The following is a 17,668-nucleotide window of genomic DNA, read 5'->3' on the forward strand; positions in this document are numbered from 1 at the left end:
TAAAAAAATGTCATGGTGAGAGAAAACAGATGGTCCAAAACTGGACCTCAAAGAGACAGTGCACTCAAAAATGAAAATTCTGTCATTGTTTACTCACAATTTTCTCTTTTTAAAAACACATATGTGTCTTTTTTCATTTGTTAAACACAAAATAAGATATTTTGAAGAATGTTAGTAAACAGCACTAGGTGAATTATTTACAAATTATAGTCCGACTGTACTTTTTGATTATTTTTAGACCTAACTTGTTTATCATGTTTATTTAATCTTGTACCATACTGAAATAATAATACAAAGAGAAAGAAAATACTGTATGTTCTGTTCATTGTTAGTAACAACATAAAGTGCATTAAACATTACATAAGGTCAAGGTAAACAAAATATAAAATGAAAATAAATTATCTTAAAATACCAACTAAATAAAAAACTTACTAAAGAGATGTCCAACGTCAGAGAACCATGAATATGGAAACTTAATAATTTATTACCTAAAATCTCTGGGGATATATTAGGTGAAAAGGGTTTGGCTGACAAAAAAAGTTTAGGAATCCAGCCAGCATTACATGTAAATAAGAATATGTAAATATAAAGTAACTGTAGTCTGATTAGAAGTGTTTTAAATGTAGTATACTCCAACTAGAGGAGTAAAGCTTGAGAACAAACTTTAAGTTGGCTTGAGAAAGCCTAGCCTGAAAGTTTGAAGCAGTTGTAATAGTATGGAAGCAGCTACCATGATTTAACACATTGCTTACAAGATTTAACATGTTGTTAACATGTTTTAGCGTGATTAGCTTATTGCTTGTATTTTTATAGGCTGATTACAATGTTGTGAGCATGATTAGCCTGATAGGCATGTTGATAGCATGTTTCGCACATGATTAGCATGTTACTAGCATGTTTCTAACATGGCTAACATGTTACTAGCTTGTTGTTAACATGTTTCTAGCATGATTAGCAAAGTTGCTAGCATGTTTCTAGTATGATTAGCATGTCGCTAGCATGTTTCTAGTATGATTAGCATGTAACTAGCACGTTGCTAGCATGATTAGCATGTTACTAGCATGTTGCTAGCATGTTTCTAACATGATTAGCACGTTACTAGCATGTTGTTACCATGTTTCTAGTATGATTAGCATGTAACTAGCACGTTGCTAGTGTGATTACCAAGTTACTAGCATGTTGTTAGCATGATTAGCATGTTACTAGCACGTTAGCATTTTTCTATCATGATTAGCATGTTACTAGCATGTTGCTAGCATGATTAACATGTTACTAGCATGTTGCTAACATGATTAGCAAGTTACTAGCATGCTTCAAGCTGATTAGCATGTTAGCATGTTTCTAACATGATTAGCATGTTACTATCATTTTGTTAGCATGTTTCTAACATAATTAGCATGTTGTTAGCATGATTAGCATGTTACTAGAATTTTGTTAGCATGTTTCTAACATGATTAGCATGTTACTAGCATGTTGTTAGCATTATTAGCAAATTACTAGCATGTTGCTAGCATGTTTATATCATGATTAGCATGTTGCTAGCATGTTGCTAACATGATTAACAATGATTAACATGTTACCAGCATGTTGCTAACATGATTAGCAAGTTACTAGCATGCTTCAAGCTGATTAGCATGTTGTTAGCATGTTTCTAACATGATTAGCATGTTACTATCATTTTGTTCACATGTTTCTAACATAATTAGCATGTTGTTAGCATGATTAGCATGTTACTAGCACGTTGCTAGCATGTTTCTATCATGATTAGCAAGTTATTAGCATGTTGTTGGCATGATTAGCATGTTACTAGAATTTTGTTAGCATATTTCTAACATGATTAGCATGTTACTAGCATGTTGTTAGCATGATTATCAAATTACTAGCATGTTGCTAGCATGTTTCTATCATGATTATCAAGTTATTAGCATGTTGTTAGCATGATTAACATGTTACTAGAATTTTGTTAGCATGTTTCTAACATGATTAGCATGTTACTAGCATGATTAGCAAATTACTAGCATGTTGCTAGCATGTTTCTATCACAATTAGCATGTTACTAGCATGTTGTTAGCATGATTAGCAAATTACTAGCATGTTGCTAGCATGTTTCTATCATGATTAGCAAGTTATTAGCATGCTGTTAGCATGATTAGCATGTTACTAGAATTTTGTTAGCATGTTTCTAACATGATTAGCAAATTACTAGCATGTTGCTAGCATGTTTCTATCATGATTAGCATGTTACTAGCATGTTGTTAGCGTGATTAGCAAATTAATAGCATGTTGCTAGCATGATTTAGATAGCTAGATAGATTAGAAATATTAGAAATATTAGAGTGGAATCTTAAACGAGTCTAAATGGATTGGAAATAGTTCATTGAAGGGATTCTGGGAGTTTAGATTTGAATTTTGCCAGTTGGAGTTTGAAGAGTGTTGCTCATTTGAACATTCCGTCAATGTAAGTCTATGGGATTTTTGGTGGTTTTGAAAGTCTGGTTTATGAAAACCGTAAGCCGGATCAGTCTGAAAAGATACAGCACACCGAGTCAGACCAGTCTGAAGGTCTGGACCGAGTTTGGTGGTTCTAGCTTGTAAGCTCTAGGAGGAGGTAGATACCGAAATTTGGCTCAGAAGAAGAAGAAGAATCTTAAATAGTAGATCAGTAAATTTGCTTTCTCAAACCAACTCAATTACAAGAACGTCATTTTTGGAATTTTATGTAATCCAGATTAGATGTAGACCCAGCACAGATTGTAAATGATGACAGAATTTTTGGGTCAGCTGCCCCTTTAAGACAGTTTAACCTACTGACTACATGTCTGTTTCTCACAGCCTCGCTTTCATTGAGGAAAGTTTAAACGTGTGATGACACTAAACCATACATCAACGTACATTGAAAAATCGGATGTTGTTTTTCTCTGAACCCCCACAGACTTATTTCCGCAGCACTGTAGCGTTCGTGACGCTAGGTAGCGATGTGTCCCTATATGTGCATCCGTCACGAACGGAAGAAGAAGACGGGTGACGTCATCTCTTCGGCCCATACATGGCGACTACAGACGTCGAAGATTTCATCGGACAAAACAGGCAGTTGGCGGATTTAGTTGAGACGTTTCGCAGCATTTCCGAAAGCGACAAACACTGGAAGTGCCGGAGAGAGTTTTTATTCAGAAACATCAGCGACTATGAAGACCATCACCTGGATCATCTGCTCGCGCTGTCCATGGTGTGGGCGAACCACGTGTTCCTGGGCTGCAGGTCAGAATAAGAGCACTGGTGCTGACATACTTTACATTGCATTATATTATAAACAACGATCAAGTGCTGAAATCAGGGAACAATTCAAGAAACGGGCGCCAATATCAACAAACACTGAATGCTGTGATTAATAAACTGTGCACATATAACATTTATACGACAAAAGTAACAAAAACATTAGGCAGCAAAAACCATTTACAACTCTGACAACAATGCAAACCATTTATTAGTGACTGAGCAGGAATAATTGAGCAGCAAATCAGCATAGTAGAATATTTTCTGAAGAATCACGTGACACTGAAGACTGGAGTAATGATGCTGAAAATTCAGCTTTGCATCACAGAGATGTTACATTTTACAATACATTCGCATAGAAAACAGGTTTTGAAATGATAACAATGTTACTGTTTTTACTGTGTTTTTGAGAAAATGTCTCATTGAGCAGAAGCGTTTTATTTCAAAAACATTACAAATCGTAATTGCATTGTGTAATGTTTGCACTAAATACTCTATACTCTATACTAATGATTTTCATGTCAAAAATGTAACGGCCACAACATTTTTAATTGACCTCACCTTTGCTAAAGGTGTAATAGCTGTTGATTCATCTAGTTTCAGGGATTGTGTAGTAATCGAGACATAAAGGGTGTGTTGTGGGTCTTTGTTTGTAGGTACGATCCGGTGCTGCTGGAGAAGGTGAAAGAGATGGCAGAAGGGATTGTCGTGGAGGACGCTCCTGTTTTTAAGACCAGAGATGAACTGATCAAACAGCAACAACAAAAGGTAAACAATCCTGCTATTGCTCACCCAGGCCTTTATTTAAAATACATGAAAAAGAAAAAGAATTATCTCACACTTCTGACTTGTTTTCAAAGTTGCAAGTTAATGTCTCACAATTCTAACGTTTTTTATTTACAAATTGCGACAGAGAAAGTCAGAATTGTGTTGAGATAAATTTAAAAGTCAGAATTCTTATGTTATAACTTGAAATTCTGACTTTTTTTGTATCTTGCAAAATTGTGAGGGAAAAAAGAGATCAAAAGATGCGATTGTGCTTATTTACCTTTCATATCCCATAATGGAAACAGGCTTCCATAATTATTTACGCCAATGCATCAACAAGTGGGTTTGCAAATATAAATGGAAATGTTATAAATTGTTTAGGGTGAACTATCGTTTGATGGTTAATGGATCACTTAGTGCAGGACATTTACACCAGGGGTCAAAAACAATACAATATTACATTTGGAAATGGGACATGTAAGTCAGGTTGTAGAAACAGGCAAAACCTGACTATTTAGTTTTCTTATATCTTAATTACAATTTGACTAATTCAACTTTTTTTTTGATTACGTTTTGTCATGAGGGTTAATAAGCATAATGTTTAGACGCATAATGTTTAGATTTTTCAAAATAAAACACTGTATACTGATATTTGAAATGATTAATCACTGCATGAGTGAGTCATTGAGTCATTCATTCAGCTGATTCGTTCAAACGGCTGATTGATTCAGTAATGAAACACTGTTGTGTGCTTCAGAGATGCAAAACAGTTCCACTGTGGCTTTGTTTCAAACAATTTTCGTTGTCAAAATAAAGCAAGCACGAATTGTTGTGTCTAAAATCTAAGTCACTTAGTTTTAAGTTCTTGTTTACTTACCTGTTGAACTGCAATTGACCCTTCGCAAAAACCCGCCCTCCTTAGTTACTGTTGTTTTGTGACAAACAATGGCATTCTCATGTTCTCATGCAGCGAAAAATACATCGGCATTACAGATCGCTGGTCAAGCAAGCTGTTTGCGAAGGATCAATTGTGCAAATGTGGAAACCCATAATTATTTACAATAATGAAGACTAAAATTAACTAATGTAAATGTGTTTTAGGAAAGGAGCATTAGCAATGCTTCAAAGTTTGAAAAGCTTGTGCCTTCTGATCACACTGCAAAAAAAGTGATGTTTTTTTGTCAGTGTCTTGTCTTGTCTATGCAAATGTCTCAAGATTCTCTGGTCAAAATTAAATTGATCAAGTTAAAGTAAGTTTATGATTGAAAAAAGAACAAATATCTGCTGTTTGGCTCAGAAAAATCTACTTAATTCAAAGGGGAAACAACTTTTCATTTCCCATTGACAGGTATTTGTACTTGTTTTAGGCGTAGACTCACTTCATTTACTTTAGTTTCTCAAAAAAACAATGGAAGCCCATTTCTGCCACTGAATTAAAAAAAAAAAAGGTTATTGCAACGTTTTATCTCACAATTTTCACTTTTTTTCTCAGAATCATGCAATTCTGAGAAATAAAGTTGCAGTTGCATGAGTTAAGTCAGAATTGTGAGAGATGGAAAAAAAACTTTATAACTTGCAACTGCAAATATATATTTTACAATTCGGAAAAAAAAAAAGTCATAATTGTGAGTTTTATATAATGCAGTTCTGAATGAAAAAAAGTTGCGAGAATTGTGAGATAAAAAGTCGCAATTACCTTTTGATTTTTTTTTTTTTTCAGTGGTGGAAACAGGCTTCCATAGAAAGCAAGACTTTGTATGTTCAGTTTGCATCTCGTGGATGTATGTTGATTTAAAGGATCTTTAAATATTTGTGTTGGAAAACAGATATTCATTTGTGCAGTGCATGCAACCTGCGGAAACCCTGACTGGAAACATGTACAAAAAAGATAAAACCTCCCTTCCAGACTCTCAGCGAGTCAGACAGACAAAACTCGCAGACTCTCACCCACTTTTGCACAGACATGCAGCTCTAATCATTTGTAATATTGTAGTTTGAGTAAAGGAGGAGGAAACATGATAAAATGCCTAGAAAGATTCTATCTGAACAATCATGAAAAACAATTAAAGATATTGCAAATAATCTGTTGTCTTTTCTTCAGAGGTGACGCCTGCAGGACTCGTGTTGTTTTAGCAGCATCATTATTCCACCCACCTGACGAGGAACTGAAGAACTGCCCGAGATCATCAGCATTTCCTATTCAAGGACTTGAACTGCACAACTTGGAATAACTTTTAGCTTTGACTTGTAATGTTTTATCCCTAGCTGTACATATGATGAATCTTTTTTTAAAATACTTTTTTACTATGCATGTTTTAATAATGACCTACAATAAAAATGAATGCATTTTCTTCACTCCAAGTCTGAAAAATGTTTTATTTTTTCTTTTATACAGCATATTAGAAGTATAAATGTTATGATAAATTCACAAAAACTAAAACATCCTGATAACACTGTCATCCAGGCATTACAGGTGTGTTCTTCCAAAACTCATCGCCGCGTATCAGACGCAGTTTATAAGAACAAGCCCTCGTTTTTCAAACTGAAGCATAAACACGTGAGCGTTAAGATGCGTCGTCAAATACAGATACAAAAAAAAAAGATTCCCAAAGTCGATCTTTAGGTGCGTTTAAAGGCAAAACGGGCATGTGATCAGTTTTCAGATATTTAATGATGGTTTGAACTTTGAGATGGATATATTTAGGAATTGCACTCAGACAACATCTTTGCCAATAAATTGCATTCCTTTTTAAAAGGTCAACCGCGTCGATCCGACAACAGTATGGTTCAAATTTTGTTAGCAATAACTTATCATGCAGTTAAAAAAAAATAAATAAGCACACAAATATTATCGATTTTTGTAAAATGCATTTGCAAAGAAGTGAATAATCCTATGAACGGTGGTGGTCTGTAATCGGCACTCGTCACAGACGGCGGCGTTATGAATCGACCCAGCTCTGCTCCACGATGGCAGACACTCTCTTCTCATATTCCCGTTTGTTCTCCTGATAGAGCTGAGCCGCTTGACTGTTGGCTGGGCTGTTTGGATTGGGCTCGTCTAATAGAGACTAAAAACAACCACACAGATCCCAATGAGTGTTCAATCTCACAACACCGTTCAAGAATACATGCAGCTCATATTTCACCCACAAATCCCAAGACTAAGAGATGTTACAGTTAACATACTCAAAGTTCCTATTAAATATTAGTTTTTTTTCTGCTTTCACTGACAGATCTTATTACCAACTAGGAATGCATTAGTATCACATTGTCATGTTGCAATAATTGCTGAAGCAACTATAATAACAAAAAGAACTATACATTTGTGTATCTAGCTTTACTGTAAACAACTGTTTCAAACAGATTAAAGTGCAAAAGAATTCTAAAGAACAATTAGTAACACCTTACGATAAGGCCTCATTAGTAAACATAAGTTAATGAGAAATTGTTACTTTTGTTACTGAGCTTTTGTAGCTGTTCAGGTCCAATAATAGTTAAGACTTTTAAATGCTTTAGAAGTAGTTTCATTGTCGGTTATTGTTAATGAACTAATGTTAGCATTACGGCAGTGTTGTGCATTTTAACCCTATGATGGGCGAAGTATTCTTAAAATGCATTCTGAAAATTGGTATAATAAATAATCATTCATGGTTTTTGTAACAATAACAAACCCATAGTGCACCTGGATGGATGTCAGAATGGAGGAAACATCATACGTGGGACTCCAGCGATTCTGAAGAATGTCTAAACATATACTGCCATCTGCGTAAACTAACAAACACAAGATCGTTCATTAGAATCACTGCAATCGCTGATCGGTAATCATTATTCTAGAACAGAACTGTTAGCAGCTCACCATTTGGATGAAACATTTTGGAGATAAAGCGAACCGTAGGAGGCTTGTTAGGATATTCTTCTGAAAATTCAATAACCAGCTTAAATGTTCCTGCACAGAGAGAGAAGGAGAATTTAGATAAATACAAATAGATTCTACACATCTAGCAGCTACCTTTATGCAACGTTAGTCAGTAAAAAACTAATGTACAAATGACTAGTGCTGCAATTATTAATCAATAATTTAAATAATCAAAGACAAATTATTGACTGATTTTTGTAATCACATTCTACTGTCAGTTTGATGCATATTATGCAAAATAAAAATAATCACATGACTTTTTATTGTGTACAGTTAAAGATCCAACTGTAAAATGTAAGTTATTACAATGTTACTTTTTTATTTTTATGACAGTATGAAGCAGCATGAACATGCTGTTCAAAACTTTGCACGTTCCTTGCGGCAGTTAACATTTAGACTAGCATTTTTAAGGTAGTTATTTTAATTTAAAATGGTAAGGTATGTATATACAATATAACATTTTCTATCACTTTATATCAATATAACATCTTTGCTAAACTTTTTTTCCTTTTTCAAAAAAGAAAAAAAAAAATTACTAACCTCAAACTTTTGAAAGGTAGAGTATATTGTTACAAAATACTTCTATTTTATATAAATGCTGTTCTTTTTTAACTTTTTATTCATCAAAAGAATCCTGAAAAAAGTATTCCAGGTTCTGAAAAATATTAAACAGCACAACGGTCTCTAACACTGATAATAAACCAGATTATTAGAATGATTTCTGAAGGATCATATGACACTGAACACTAAAATTCAGCTTTGCATCAATAAATGATATACATTAAAATAGAAAATCATTGTTTTAAATAATTTTTCAAAATATCACTGTTTAATCTGTATTTTTGATCAAATAAATGCAGCCTTGATGTGCAAGGTGCAAGTCAACAAAATCACAAAAGACATTAAAAGACATCAAAATCTTACTAATTCCAAACTTATATATTTATAAAACACCAAAAAGATATTAAGTGTAGTATTTATGTATAAAATGAATGGTAGATCATTTATGCTTAATGTATTTCTAAATATTTCAGGATCACTCACTATTGAATGCTATTAATGTCTAAAAAAGATGGGTTACTTTGTATTCCCTGTGACCTAATATGAAGTGAGAACTAGTTACATCTAATAAATCATTAACAACTTGGTTTAATTAACTAAATTTGGTTTAAGTGCTAAACTTCAGTTAATGCTTGTAGAGAGTACAATGTATGAACTATTAATTAGCCATCAATATATATATATAAATAGTTTGCAAATTATTTAATATTGAATTCAATTTGTTTTAATTCAATCATTAACAATTTGCTTTTTTGTTCAACAAACTAATCAAAGAAATAATGGTCACACCTTATTTTAAGATCCAATTTTCACTATTATCTAACTATTAACTATGACTCAATTAACTCCTAATTTGTTGCTTATTAATAGTTAGTAAGATAGTTGTTATTTGGTTATAAAATATGGTCATGCAGAAAAGGCATTTATAAGTATTAATAATAAACTAGTAATATGCATGATAAGTAACTAGTCAATAGTGAGACTTGGTCCTTAAAATAAAGTATTTAGGAAATAATAAACAAGTACAGTAACAGTCAATACGACAGTTAGTTGCAGGTGTAGAATAAATGACACATTAGGAGTAAATATGTCATGTTGGACCTGAGCCCTGCAACGCTTATAAAAGCCTTTTTTATAAAAGTTGATTGAGTTGATGGTTATAAACTAGTATTTATTTGGAAGAATCAAGGAGTGGCTCACCATCTTCAAAAGGAGTTCCTACGGGCCTGCAAGGAAACACATGAACAATGTTAATGTTCTTCAAGCATAAACACTTCTGAAACATCTCTTCATGCACAGCAATGCTCCGCTGTTACTCATTTAAAACACTTGAATGTCAGTTCTAGTCAATTTAGCAAACATACCCAAAAATCACAGCGTTCCACAGCATGATGTTGTTTTCTGACGGAGCGCCACTCACACCGGTCGGAGGATCTTCCTGAAGTCTGCCAACAAATATGAACAAGCTTATGGGTCATATATTGAATATATACCAGTCAAAATCTGCTAAGTGTTAAAAAGTGATTTTCCTCTATCATTTATAACAGGGTCTGCATTTTCAAAGGTTTAGATAAAAGATGTAACTACAGAAATCAATAACAGATTAATTACAAATAATAGTTAGAGTTTAAATATAAATTCTGTGTAAACATGTGTGTGCACAGTAAAGTGCACTGTATTAAATGAATCATTTAAATTTAAGTACATAGTAGTTAAAGACACTTGGGTGCATTTTATATATATAAAAAAAGAGTTACAGTAAATCCAGAATGCTGACATATCTGAACATTTTCCTGTGATGCTACTTCTGGTTGGTTAGTAAAGGTTGTATCTTCAGACCTACACAACATTTGTGGCCCTCATGAGGGCTAAACAATCGTGCCTATGATGCCCACAAATGCTGTCGACCCTGACAAATCGTACTGTGGTACTGTACTATGGTACCTTGGAATAAACAACACGTATGAACTCTTGTTCCTGGTCGTGCTGGCGCAGGCCCTGCTAACGCTGCTAAAGGCTAGTCAGGAGTATAAACACAGTCCCGTGAGGCCTCGCATCAACACAAAACACTCATCTGAAAACACAAACCTCTTAAAGTCTCTCATGAGCCGCCGTCTCGCTGGAGTAGACATGCTTTAACAACGGCTTACTATGTCATAAAACGAGCAGAAGAGCGTCAGATTCAGGAGGAGAGCTGCGATGCGCCGGTGACGTCACCCGTGACGCCATTGACCTGGCAACAACCGCAGTGGAGCATCTTTAACTGATAAACAAAAGTTCTCGACCGCAAAAAAGTTCATCTGTTTTTGATTGTCTGACTCACTTCTCACTCCGTTTCTTTTTGTTTAACCAGTAATAAACAATTACACCGATTTTTTGAAACAATAATAGCCTATGAGGGTTTTTAATGATTCTGCTGAAGAGGTAATTAAGTTATCTTGAGAAAGCCAACTTACTGATCTACTATTTAAGATTCTTCTTCTTCTTCTTCTTCTGAGCCTAATTTCGGTATCTACCTCCTCCTAAAGCTTTCAAGCTAGAACCACCAAACTCGGTCCAGACCTTCAGACTGGTCTGACTCGGTGTGCTGTATCTTTTCAGACTGATCCGGCTTACGGTTTTCATAAACCAGACTTTCAAAACCACCAAAAATCCCATAGATTTACATTGACGGAACGTTCAAATGAGCAACACTCTTCAAACTCCAACTGACAAAATTCAAATCTAAACTCCCAGAATCCCTTCAATGAACTATTTCCAATCCATTTAGACTCGTTTAAGCTTCCACTCTAATATTTCTAATATTTCTAATATTTCTAATCTATCTAAATAATGCTAGCAACATGCTAGTAATTTGCTAATCACGCTAACAACATGCTAGTAACATGCTAATTGTGTTAGAAACATGCTAACAAAATTCTAGTAACATGCTAATCATGCTAACAACATGCTAGTAACATGCTAATCATGTTAGCAACATGCTAGTAACATGCTAATCATGTTAGCAACATGCTAGTAACATGCTAATCATGTTAGAAACATGCTAACAAAATTCTAGTAACATGCTAATCATGCTAACAACATGCTAGTAACATGCTAATAATGCTAGCAACATGCTAGTAACATGCTAATCATGCTAGCAACGTGCTAGTAACATGCTAATCATGCAAACAACATGTTAGTAACTTGTTAATCATGCTAGCAACGTGCTAGTTACATGCTAATCATACTAGAAAAATGCTAACAACATGCTAACAACGTGCTAATCATGCTAGCAACATGGTAGTTACATGCTAATCATACTAGAAAAATGTTAACATGTTAGTAACATGCCAATCATGCTAATTATGTTAGAAACACGCTAACAACATGGTAGTGACATGCTAATCATGTTAGAAAACATGCTAACAACATGCTAATCAGCTTGCAGCATGCTAGTAACTTGCTAATCATGTTAGCAACATGCTAGTAACATGCTAATCATGCTAACAACATGCTAGTAACTTGGTAATCATGCTAGCAACGTGGTAGTTACATGCTAATCATACTAGAAAAATGTTAACATGCTAGTAACATGCTAATGCTAATTATGTTAGAAACATGCTAACAAAATGCTAGTAACATGCTAATCATGTTAAAAAACATGCTAACAACATGCTAATCAGATTGCAGCATGCTAGTAACTTGCTAATCATGTTAGCAACATGCTAGTAACATGCTAATCATGCTAACAACATGCTAGTAACTTGGTAATCATGCTAGCAACGTGGTAGTTACATGCTAATCATACTTGAAAAATGTTAACATGTTAGTAACATGCTAATGCTAATTATGTTAGAAACATGCTAACAAAATGCTAGTAACATGCTAATCATGTTAAAAAACATGCTAACAACATGCTAATCAGCTTGCAGCATACTAGTAACTTGCTAATCATGCTAGCAACGTGCTAGTAACATGCTAATCATGCTAACAACGTGCTAGTAACTTGGTAATCATGCTAGCAACGTGCTAGTTACATGCTAATCATACTAGAAAAATGCTAACAACATGTTAGTAACGTGCTAATCATGCTAATTATGTTAGAAACATGCTAACAAAATGCTAGTAACATGTTAATCATGTTAGAAACATGCTAACAACATGCTAATCAGCTTGCAGCATGCTAGTAACTTGTTAATCATGTTAGCAACATGCTAGTAACATGCTAATCATGCTAGCAACATGCTAGTAACATGCTAATCGTGCTAGCAACGTGCTAGAAACATGCTAATCATGCTAACAATGTGCTAGTAACTTGGTAATCATGCTAGTAACGTGGTAGTTACATGCTAATCATACTAGAAAAATGCTAACAACATGCTAGTAACATGTTAATCATGCTGGCAACGTGCTAGGTACATGCTAATCATACTAGAAAAATGTTAACAACATGCTAGTAACGTGCTAATCATGCTAATTATGTTAGAAACATGCTAACAAAATGCTAGTAACATGCTAATCATGTTAGAAACATGCTAACAACATGCTAATCAGCTTGCAGCATGCTAGTAACTTGCTAATCATGTGAGCAACCAAATGCTAGTAACATGCTAATCATGCTAGCAACACGCTAGTAACATGCTAATCATGCTAGCAACGTGCTAGTAACATGCTAATCATGCTAGCAACATGCTAGTTACATGCTAATCATACTAGAAAATGCTAACAACATGCTAGTAACTTGGTAATCATGCTAGCAACGTGCTAGTTACATGCTAATCATACTAGAGAAATGGTAACAACATGTTAGTAACTTGCTAATCATGTTAGAAACATGCTAATCATGCTAACATCATGCTAATAACTTGCTAACCATGCCAGAAACATGTTGGCAACTTGTTAATCATACCAGAAACATGCTAGCGGCATGCGAATCATGCTAGAAACATGCTAGCAACTTTGCTAATCATGCTAGAAACATGTTAACAACAAGCTAGTAACATGTTAGCCATGTTAGAAACATGCTAGTAACATGCTAATCATATGCGAAACATGCTATCAACATGCTAATCAGGCTAATCATGCTAACAACATTCTAGTAATTTGCAAATTATGATAACAACATGCTAATCATGCTAACAACGTTGTAATCAGCCTATGAAAATACAAACAATAAACTAATCATGCTAAAACATGTTAACAACATGTTAAATCATGTAAGCAATGCGTTAAATCATGGTAGCTGCTTCCATACTATTACAACTGCTTTAAACTTCCAGGCTAGGCTTTCTCAAGCCAACTTAAAGTTTGTTCTCAAACTTTACTCATCTAGTTTGTTTTATTGTTTCCATTTTTTAACTTATGTTTACCCTCTTTTATGTATTTTTTTCTCTTGTTTGTCACGTGAGATTTTTGGTTGCTTTTGTTGTTTTTGTTGTTGTTGGCACAGTAGCAAAAAAAAAACACAAACAAAACAAAACAAACAAAAAAACACTGCAGTGGTAATTTTTCTATATTCTTCTATCTTTTTGTTTAACCAGTACTAAAATAATATTATGTTTTTTTCAGTGATTCGAATAACAAGGTTTAGTTTGCTTTTCTCTACATATTAATATTTCCATCTTTTATTAGTTAATAATTAGAAATAATTTATTTATTATTGCTGTTTTATATTCTTTTATTTTTGTATAATTATAATTATACATATGACTTATTGTAATTATTTTTATTTATTTATGTTTACCCTCTTTTGTATATGTTTGTTTTTTCGCTTGTTTGTTACATGTGAGATTTTCTTTAATGTTCTCCTAAAGGTGTTTGTACAGTATCATTCCTGTTTCTTAAAAAATGTACATATATTACTAGATTACTTGCAAATTGTAATCCGTCACTGATTCCAAATACATGACAAAACCTGTAGTCATTAACGTAATCCATTACATTACACATTTTAGGTAATATACTCAGATTACTTTCGACCTAACTTGTTTATCACATTGATTTAAACACAATAATTGTGTACCATAATAATAATATAATAATAAGTGAGTGAGAAAATGTATTCTGTTCATTGTAATTAACAACATGAAGTGCAATAAGCATTATATCACATCAAGGTTTTCCATACTGGGGTTTGTAAAGGAACTGCAAGGGGCTTGTGAGTTTAATGAAAGGCTAACAAGTAATTAAATCATAAAAATGTAAAATTAAAATAAATCATTTTAAAATATCAATTAAAATAATTAACTTACTAACAAAGAAGAAATATTTTATGTTTACCTGCATATGACCTCTAACCGATGTCGGAGAACCCAGTGAACATGCAATGCGATACTTAATTGTTAAAATATTTATTTTAAAGTCTCAGGGGTACTTAAAGGGGTCATTGATTATGATTTCACTTTTTTAACTTTAGTTAGTGTGTAATGTTGCTGTTTCAGCATAAACAACATCTGCAAAGTTACGATGCTCAAAGTTCAATGCAGAGGGAGTTGTCTTTTACAGAAGCTTTAAAGTAAGTAGTTTACTGTAGGTATAATTACTGTATGTGAAAGTGGTTCAGATGATAAAAAGTTTGAGAACGTCTGTAAATAAGAAATAAAGAGAATTTGTGCTTTTTAATGAGAGAGACAAAAGCCTTTAAATAACACATAATACATGGTTAAATAACCTTGCTGTGACGCAACCTGACTAATGCCTAGCCTATGTGTGAATGTCCACAGAACTTTCTGAGTGTAAACAAGTGGTAGACTATTAGAAAAGAGGAATTAGAGAGAATCAGTAAATGCTGAATAATTTTTGCTATTGTGTGAATAATATATGTAATCATGTAATCAATTAAAAAGTAACTGTAGTCTAATTATGAGTATTTTAAAATATAACTTACTCCAATTACAAGTACTTAATTTTTGAAATCTGATTATGTAATCCAGATGACATGTAATCAGTTACAGCTTTCACACTCATCTTCAGATCTATATTAAGACCAAGTCTACAAAACTTCAAGCATATAAGCATATTATCTGCTTAATACACTCTTGTAATTGTAAAACAAATGTTTTTCAAATCACTTAACTGCTCATGCACAAAACTAACATCTGTAACACTCATATACTGATTATTTACACAAAGTGTTCATATGAAAACACTTACAGATATTCCTCACTGAGAAATCAGCACAAGAGCACTATAAATAGACTTTTTCTTTACAGTAACAGGGCTGTTTGTTTACAGTATCTTCTACTTCTGTAACGGCTTATTTTCTCTAAACTCTGCACAAAACCCCAAAACACAAGCTAAATGCAAAATGTCACACATCTCTGGCAAAAGCAAACACTCAAAACTATTCTCAAAATAGTGCCATGGCATCATTTCTTCACACAAGCATCAATTGATTAGCCATGCCAACTAAAAACGGATGTGACAAATGGCAAAAACACTTCTGTTTTTTGCTTGTTCAGTGTGTGGTGCACAAGTCTGTCATACAGTATCATTTTAACATTCTATCACAAGAGTACAATGATTTGGAGATGACTCTTTTAGAGATAAACTTTGTTTCCTGTTTAAAGAGGGAAAACTGAAAAGTTCTGCAATCATTTGAAAAATGTGCTGCTAGTGTTTTGCAGATGGTGAAGTATGAATGGCAAAAAAAAGATGTGGTTCTCAATGCATTTAATGTAAAAGCAATGAAAATTATTCACAGTTTGGTCCAAACAGAGTGTGAAGAGTCGACCAAAATAGTTTTGGCCAAAGCATGTTAGAAATTAAATTTAACTAGATAGTAAAGTTCGTAGACAAACTTTAAGTTGGCTTGAAAAAGCCTAGCTAGAAAGTTTTAAAAGTTTTAAGTTAAGTTTGACTGTTTTCAGTTTAAAATAGTTTGAAAGATTAAAGTCTGAATGTTTTGAAGGCAATACAGCCTATTAAAAAAAACAGATAGATATGGTGTTGCTGTATGGTTGCTAGGTTACTCAGGGTGGTTGCTAGGGTACCTGGGGTGGTTGCTAGAGTGTTACTATGTGGTTGCTAGGGTACCCGGAGTGGTTGCTAAGGTGTTGCTAGGCAGTTTCTAGGGTACTCAGCGTGGTTGCTAGAGTGTTGCTATGTGGTTGCAAGGGTATCCAGGGGGGTTGCTAGGGTGTTGCTAAGCGGTTGCTAAGGTACTCAGGGTGGTTGCTAGGGTGTTGCTATGCGGTTGCTATGCTTCCTGGGATGGTTACTAAGTTGTTGCTTGGTGGTTGCTAGGGTACTCAGGGTGTTTGCTAGGGTGTTGCTATGCGGTTGCTAGGGTACCCGGGGGTGGTTGCTAAGGTGTTGCTAGGCGGTTGCTAGGGCACTCAGGGTGATTGCTATGGTGTTACTATCATGTTGTTACCATGATTATCAAGTTATTAGCATGTTTCTAACATGTTTAACATGTTACTAGCATGTTACAAGCATGTTTCTAACATGATTAGCATGTTACTAGCATGATTCTAGCATGATTAGCAAGTTGCTAGCATGATTAGCATGTTGTTATCATGTTTCTAGCATGATTAGCATGTTACTAGCATGATTCTAACATGGTTAGCAAGTTACTAGCATGTTTCTAGGATGATTAGCATGTTACTAGCATGATTCTAGCATGATTAGCAAGATACTAACATGATTCTAGCATGATTAGAAAGTTACTAGCATCATTAGCATGTTACTAGCATGTTTCTAGCATCATTAGCATGTTACTAGCATGATTCTAGCATAATTATCAAGTTATTAGCATGTTTCTAGCATGATTAACATGTTACTAGCATGTTGCTGGCATAATTAGCATGATTAGCATACTGATAACATGATTTAAATAGATTAGAAATATTAGATGAGTTTGAATGAGTCTAAATGGATTAGAAATAGTTCATAGAAGGGAAGCTTGATTGAGCCTCAAGGGATTCTGGGAGTTTAGATTTGAATTTTGTCAGTTGGAGTTTGAATAGTGTTGCTCATTTGAACATTCCGTCAATGTAAGTCTATGGGATTTTTGGTGGTTTTGATAGTCTGGTTTACGAAAACCGTAAGCCGGATCAGTTAGAAAAGATACAGCACACCGAGTCAGTTTGGTGGCTGTAGCTTAAAAGCTCTAGGTGGAGATACCTTTTAAAAATGGGTCTCAGAAGAAGAAGAAGAAGAAGAAGA

General features: G+C 34.1%; 2 protein-coding genes across 2 annotated transcripts; one reads left to right on the plus strand and one right to left on the minus strand.

Annotated features, from left to right (window-relative positions):
* Nucleotides 1–2,997: 2,997 nt before the first annotated feature.
* cdkn2aipnl (CDKN2A interacting protein N-terminal like) lies at nt 2,998–6,396 on the plus strand. The gene is made up of 3 exons (XM_051093139.1): nt 2,998–3,258; nt 3,930–4,041; nt 6,143–6,396. The coding sequence occupies exons 1-3, from the start codon at nt 3,047–3,049 to the stop codon at nt 6,146–6,148; spliced, it is 330 nt and encodes a 109-aa protein (XP_050949096.1). The 5' UTR covers nt 2,998–3,046; the 3' UTR covers nt 6,149–6,396.
* Nucleotide 6,397: 1 nt separating this feature from the next.
* On the minus strand, nt 6,398–10,751 carry ube2b (ubiquitin-conjugating enzyme E2B (RAD6 homolog)). The gene is made up of 6 exons (XM_051093138.1): nt 10,607–10,751; nt 9,883–9,963; nt 9,719–9,744; nt 7,898–7,987; nt 7,724–7,812; nt 6,398–7,109 (listed from the first exon to the last, which is right to left on the minus strand). The coding sequence occupies exons 1-6, from the start codon at nt 10,648–10,650 to the stop codon at nt 6,981–6,983; spliced, it is 459 nt and encodes a 152-aa protein (XP_050949095.1). The 5' UTR covers nt 10,651–10,751; the 3' UTR covers nt 6,398–6,980.
* Nucleotides 10,752–17,668: the final 6,917 nt, after the last annotated feature.

The sequence above is a fragment of the Labeo rohita genome, chromosome 21 (assembly GCF_022985175.1).
Source record: "Labeo rohita strain BAU-BD-2019 chromosome 21, IGBB_LRoh.1.0, whole genome shotgun sequence".
NCBI classification, from domain to species: Eukaryota; Metazoa; Chordata; class Actinopteri; order Cypriniformes; family Cyprinidae; genus Labeo; species Labeo rohita.

What these genes read in the sequence shown, in the direction of transcription:
- cdkn2aipnl (XM_051093139.1), top strand. Translation starts at nt 3,047, where the DNA reads ATGGCGACTACAGACGTCGAAGATTTCATCGGACAAAACAGGCAGTTG. An exon ending in CACGTGTTCCTGGGCTGCAG is followed by an intron (nt 3,259 to 3,929) that starts GTCAGAATAAGA and finishes CTTTGTTTGTAG; the next exon opens with GTACGATCCGGTGCTGCTGG.
- ube2b (XM_051093138.1), bottom strand. Translation starts at nt 10,650, where the DNA reads ATGTCTACTCCAGCGAGACGGCGGCTCATGAGAGACTTTAAGAG. An exon ending in CTCATGAGAGACTTTAAGAG is followed by an intron (nt 9,964 to 10,606) that starts GTTTGTGTTTTC and finishes ATTTGTTGGCAG; the next exon opens with ACTTCAGGAAGATCCTCCGA. An exon ending in AGGAACTCCTTTTGAAGATG is followed by an intron (nt 7,988 to 9,718) that starts GTGAGCCACTCC and finishes CTCTCTGTGCAG; the next exon opens with GAACATTTAAGCTGGTTATT.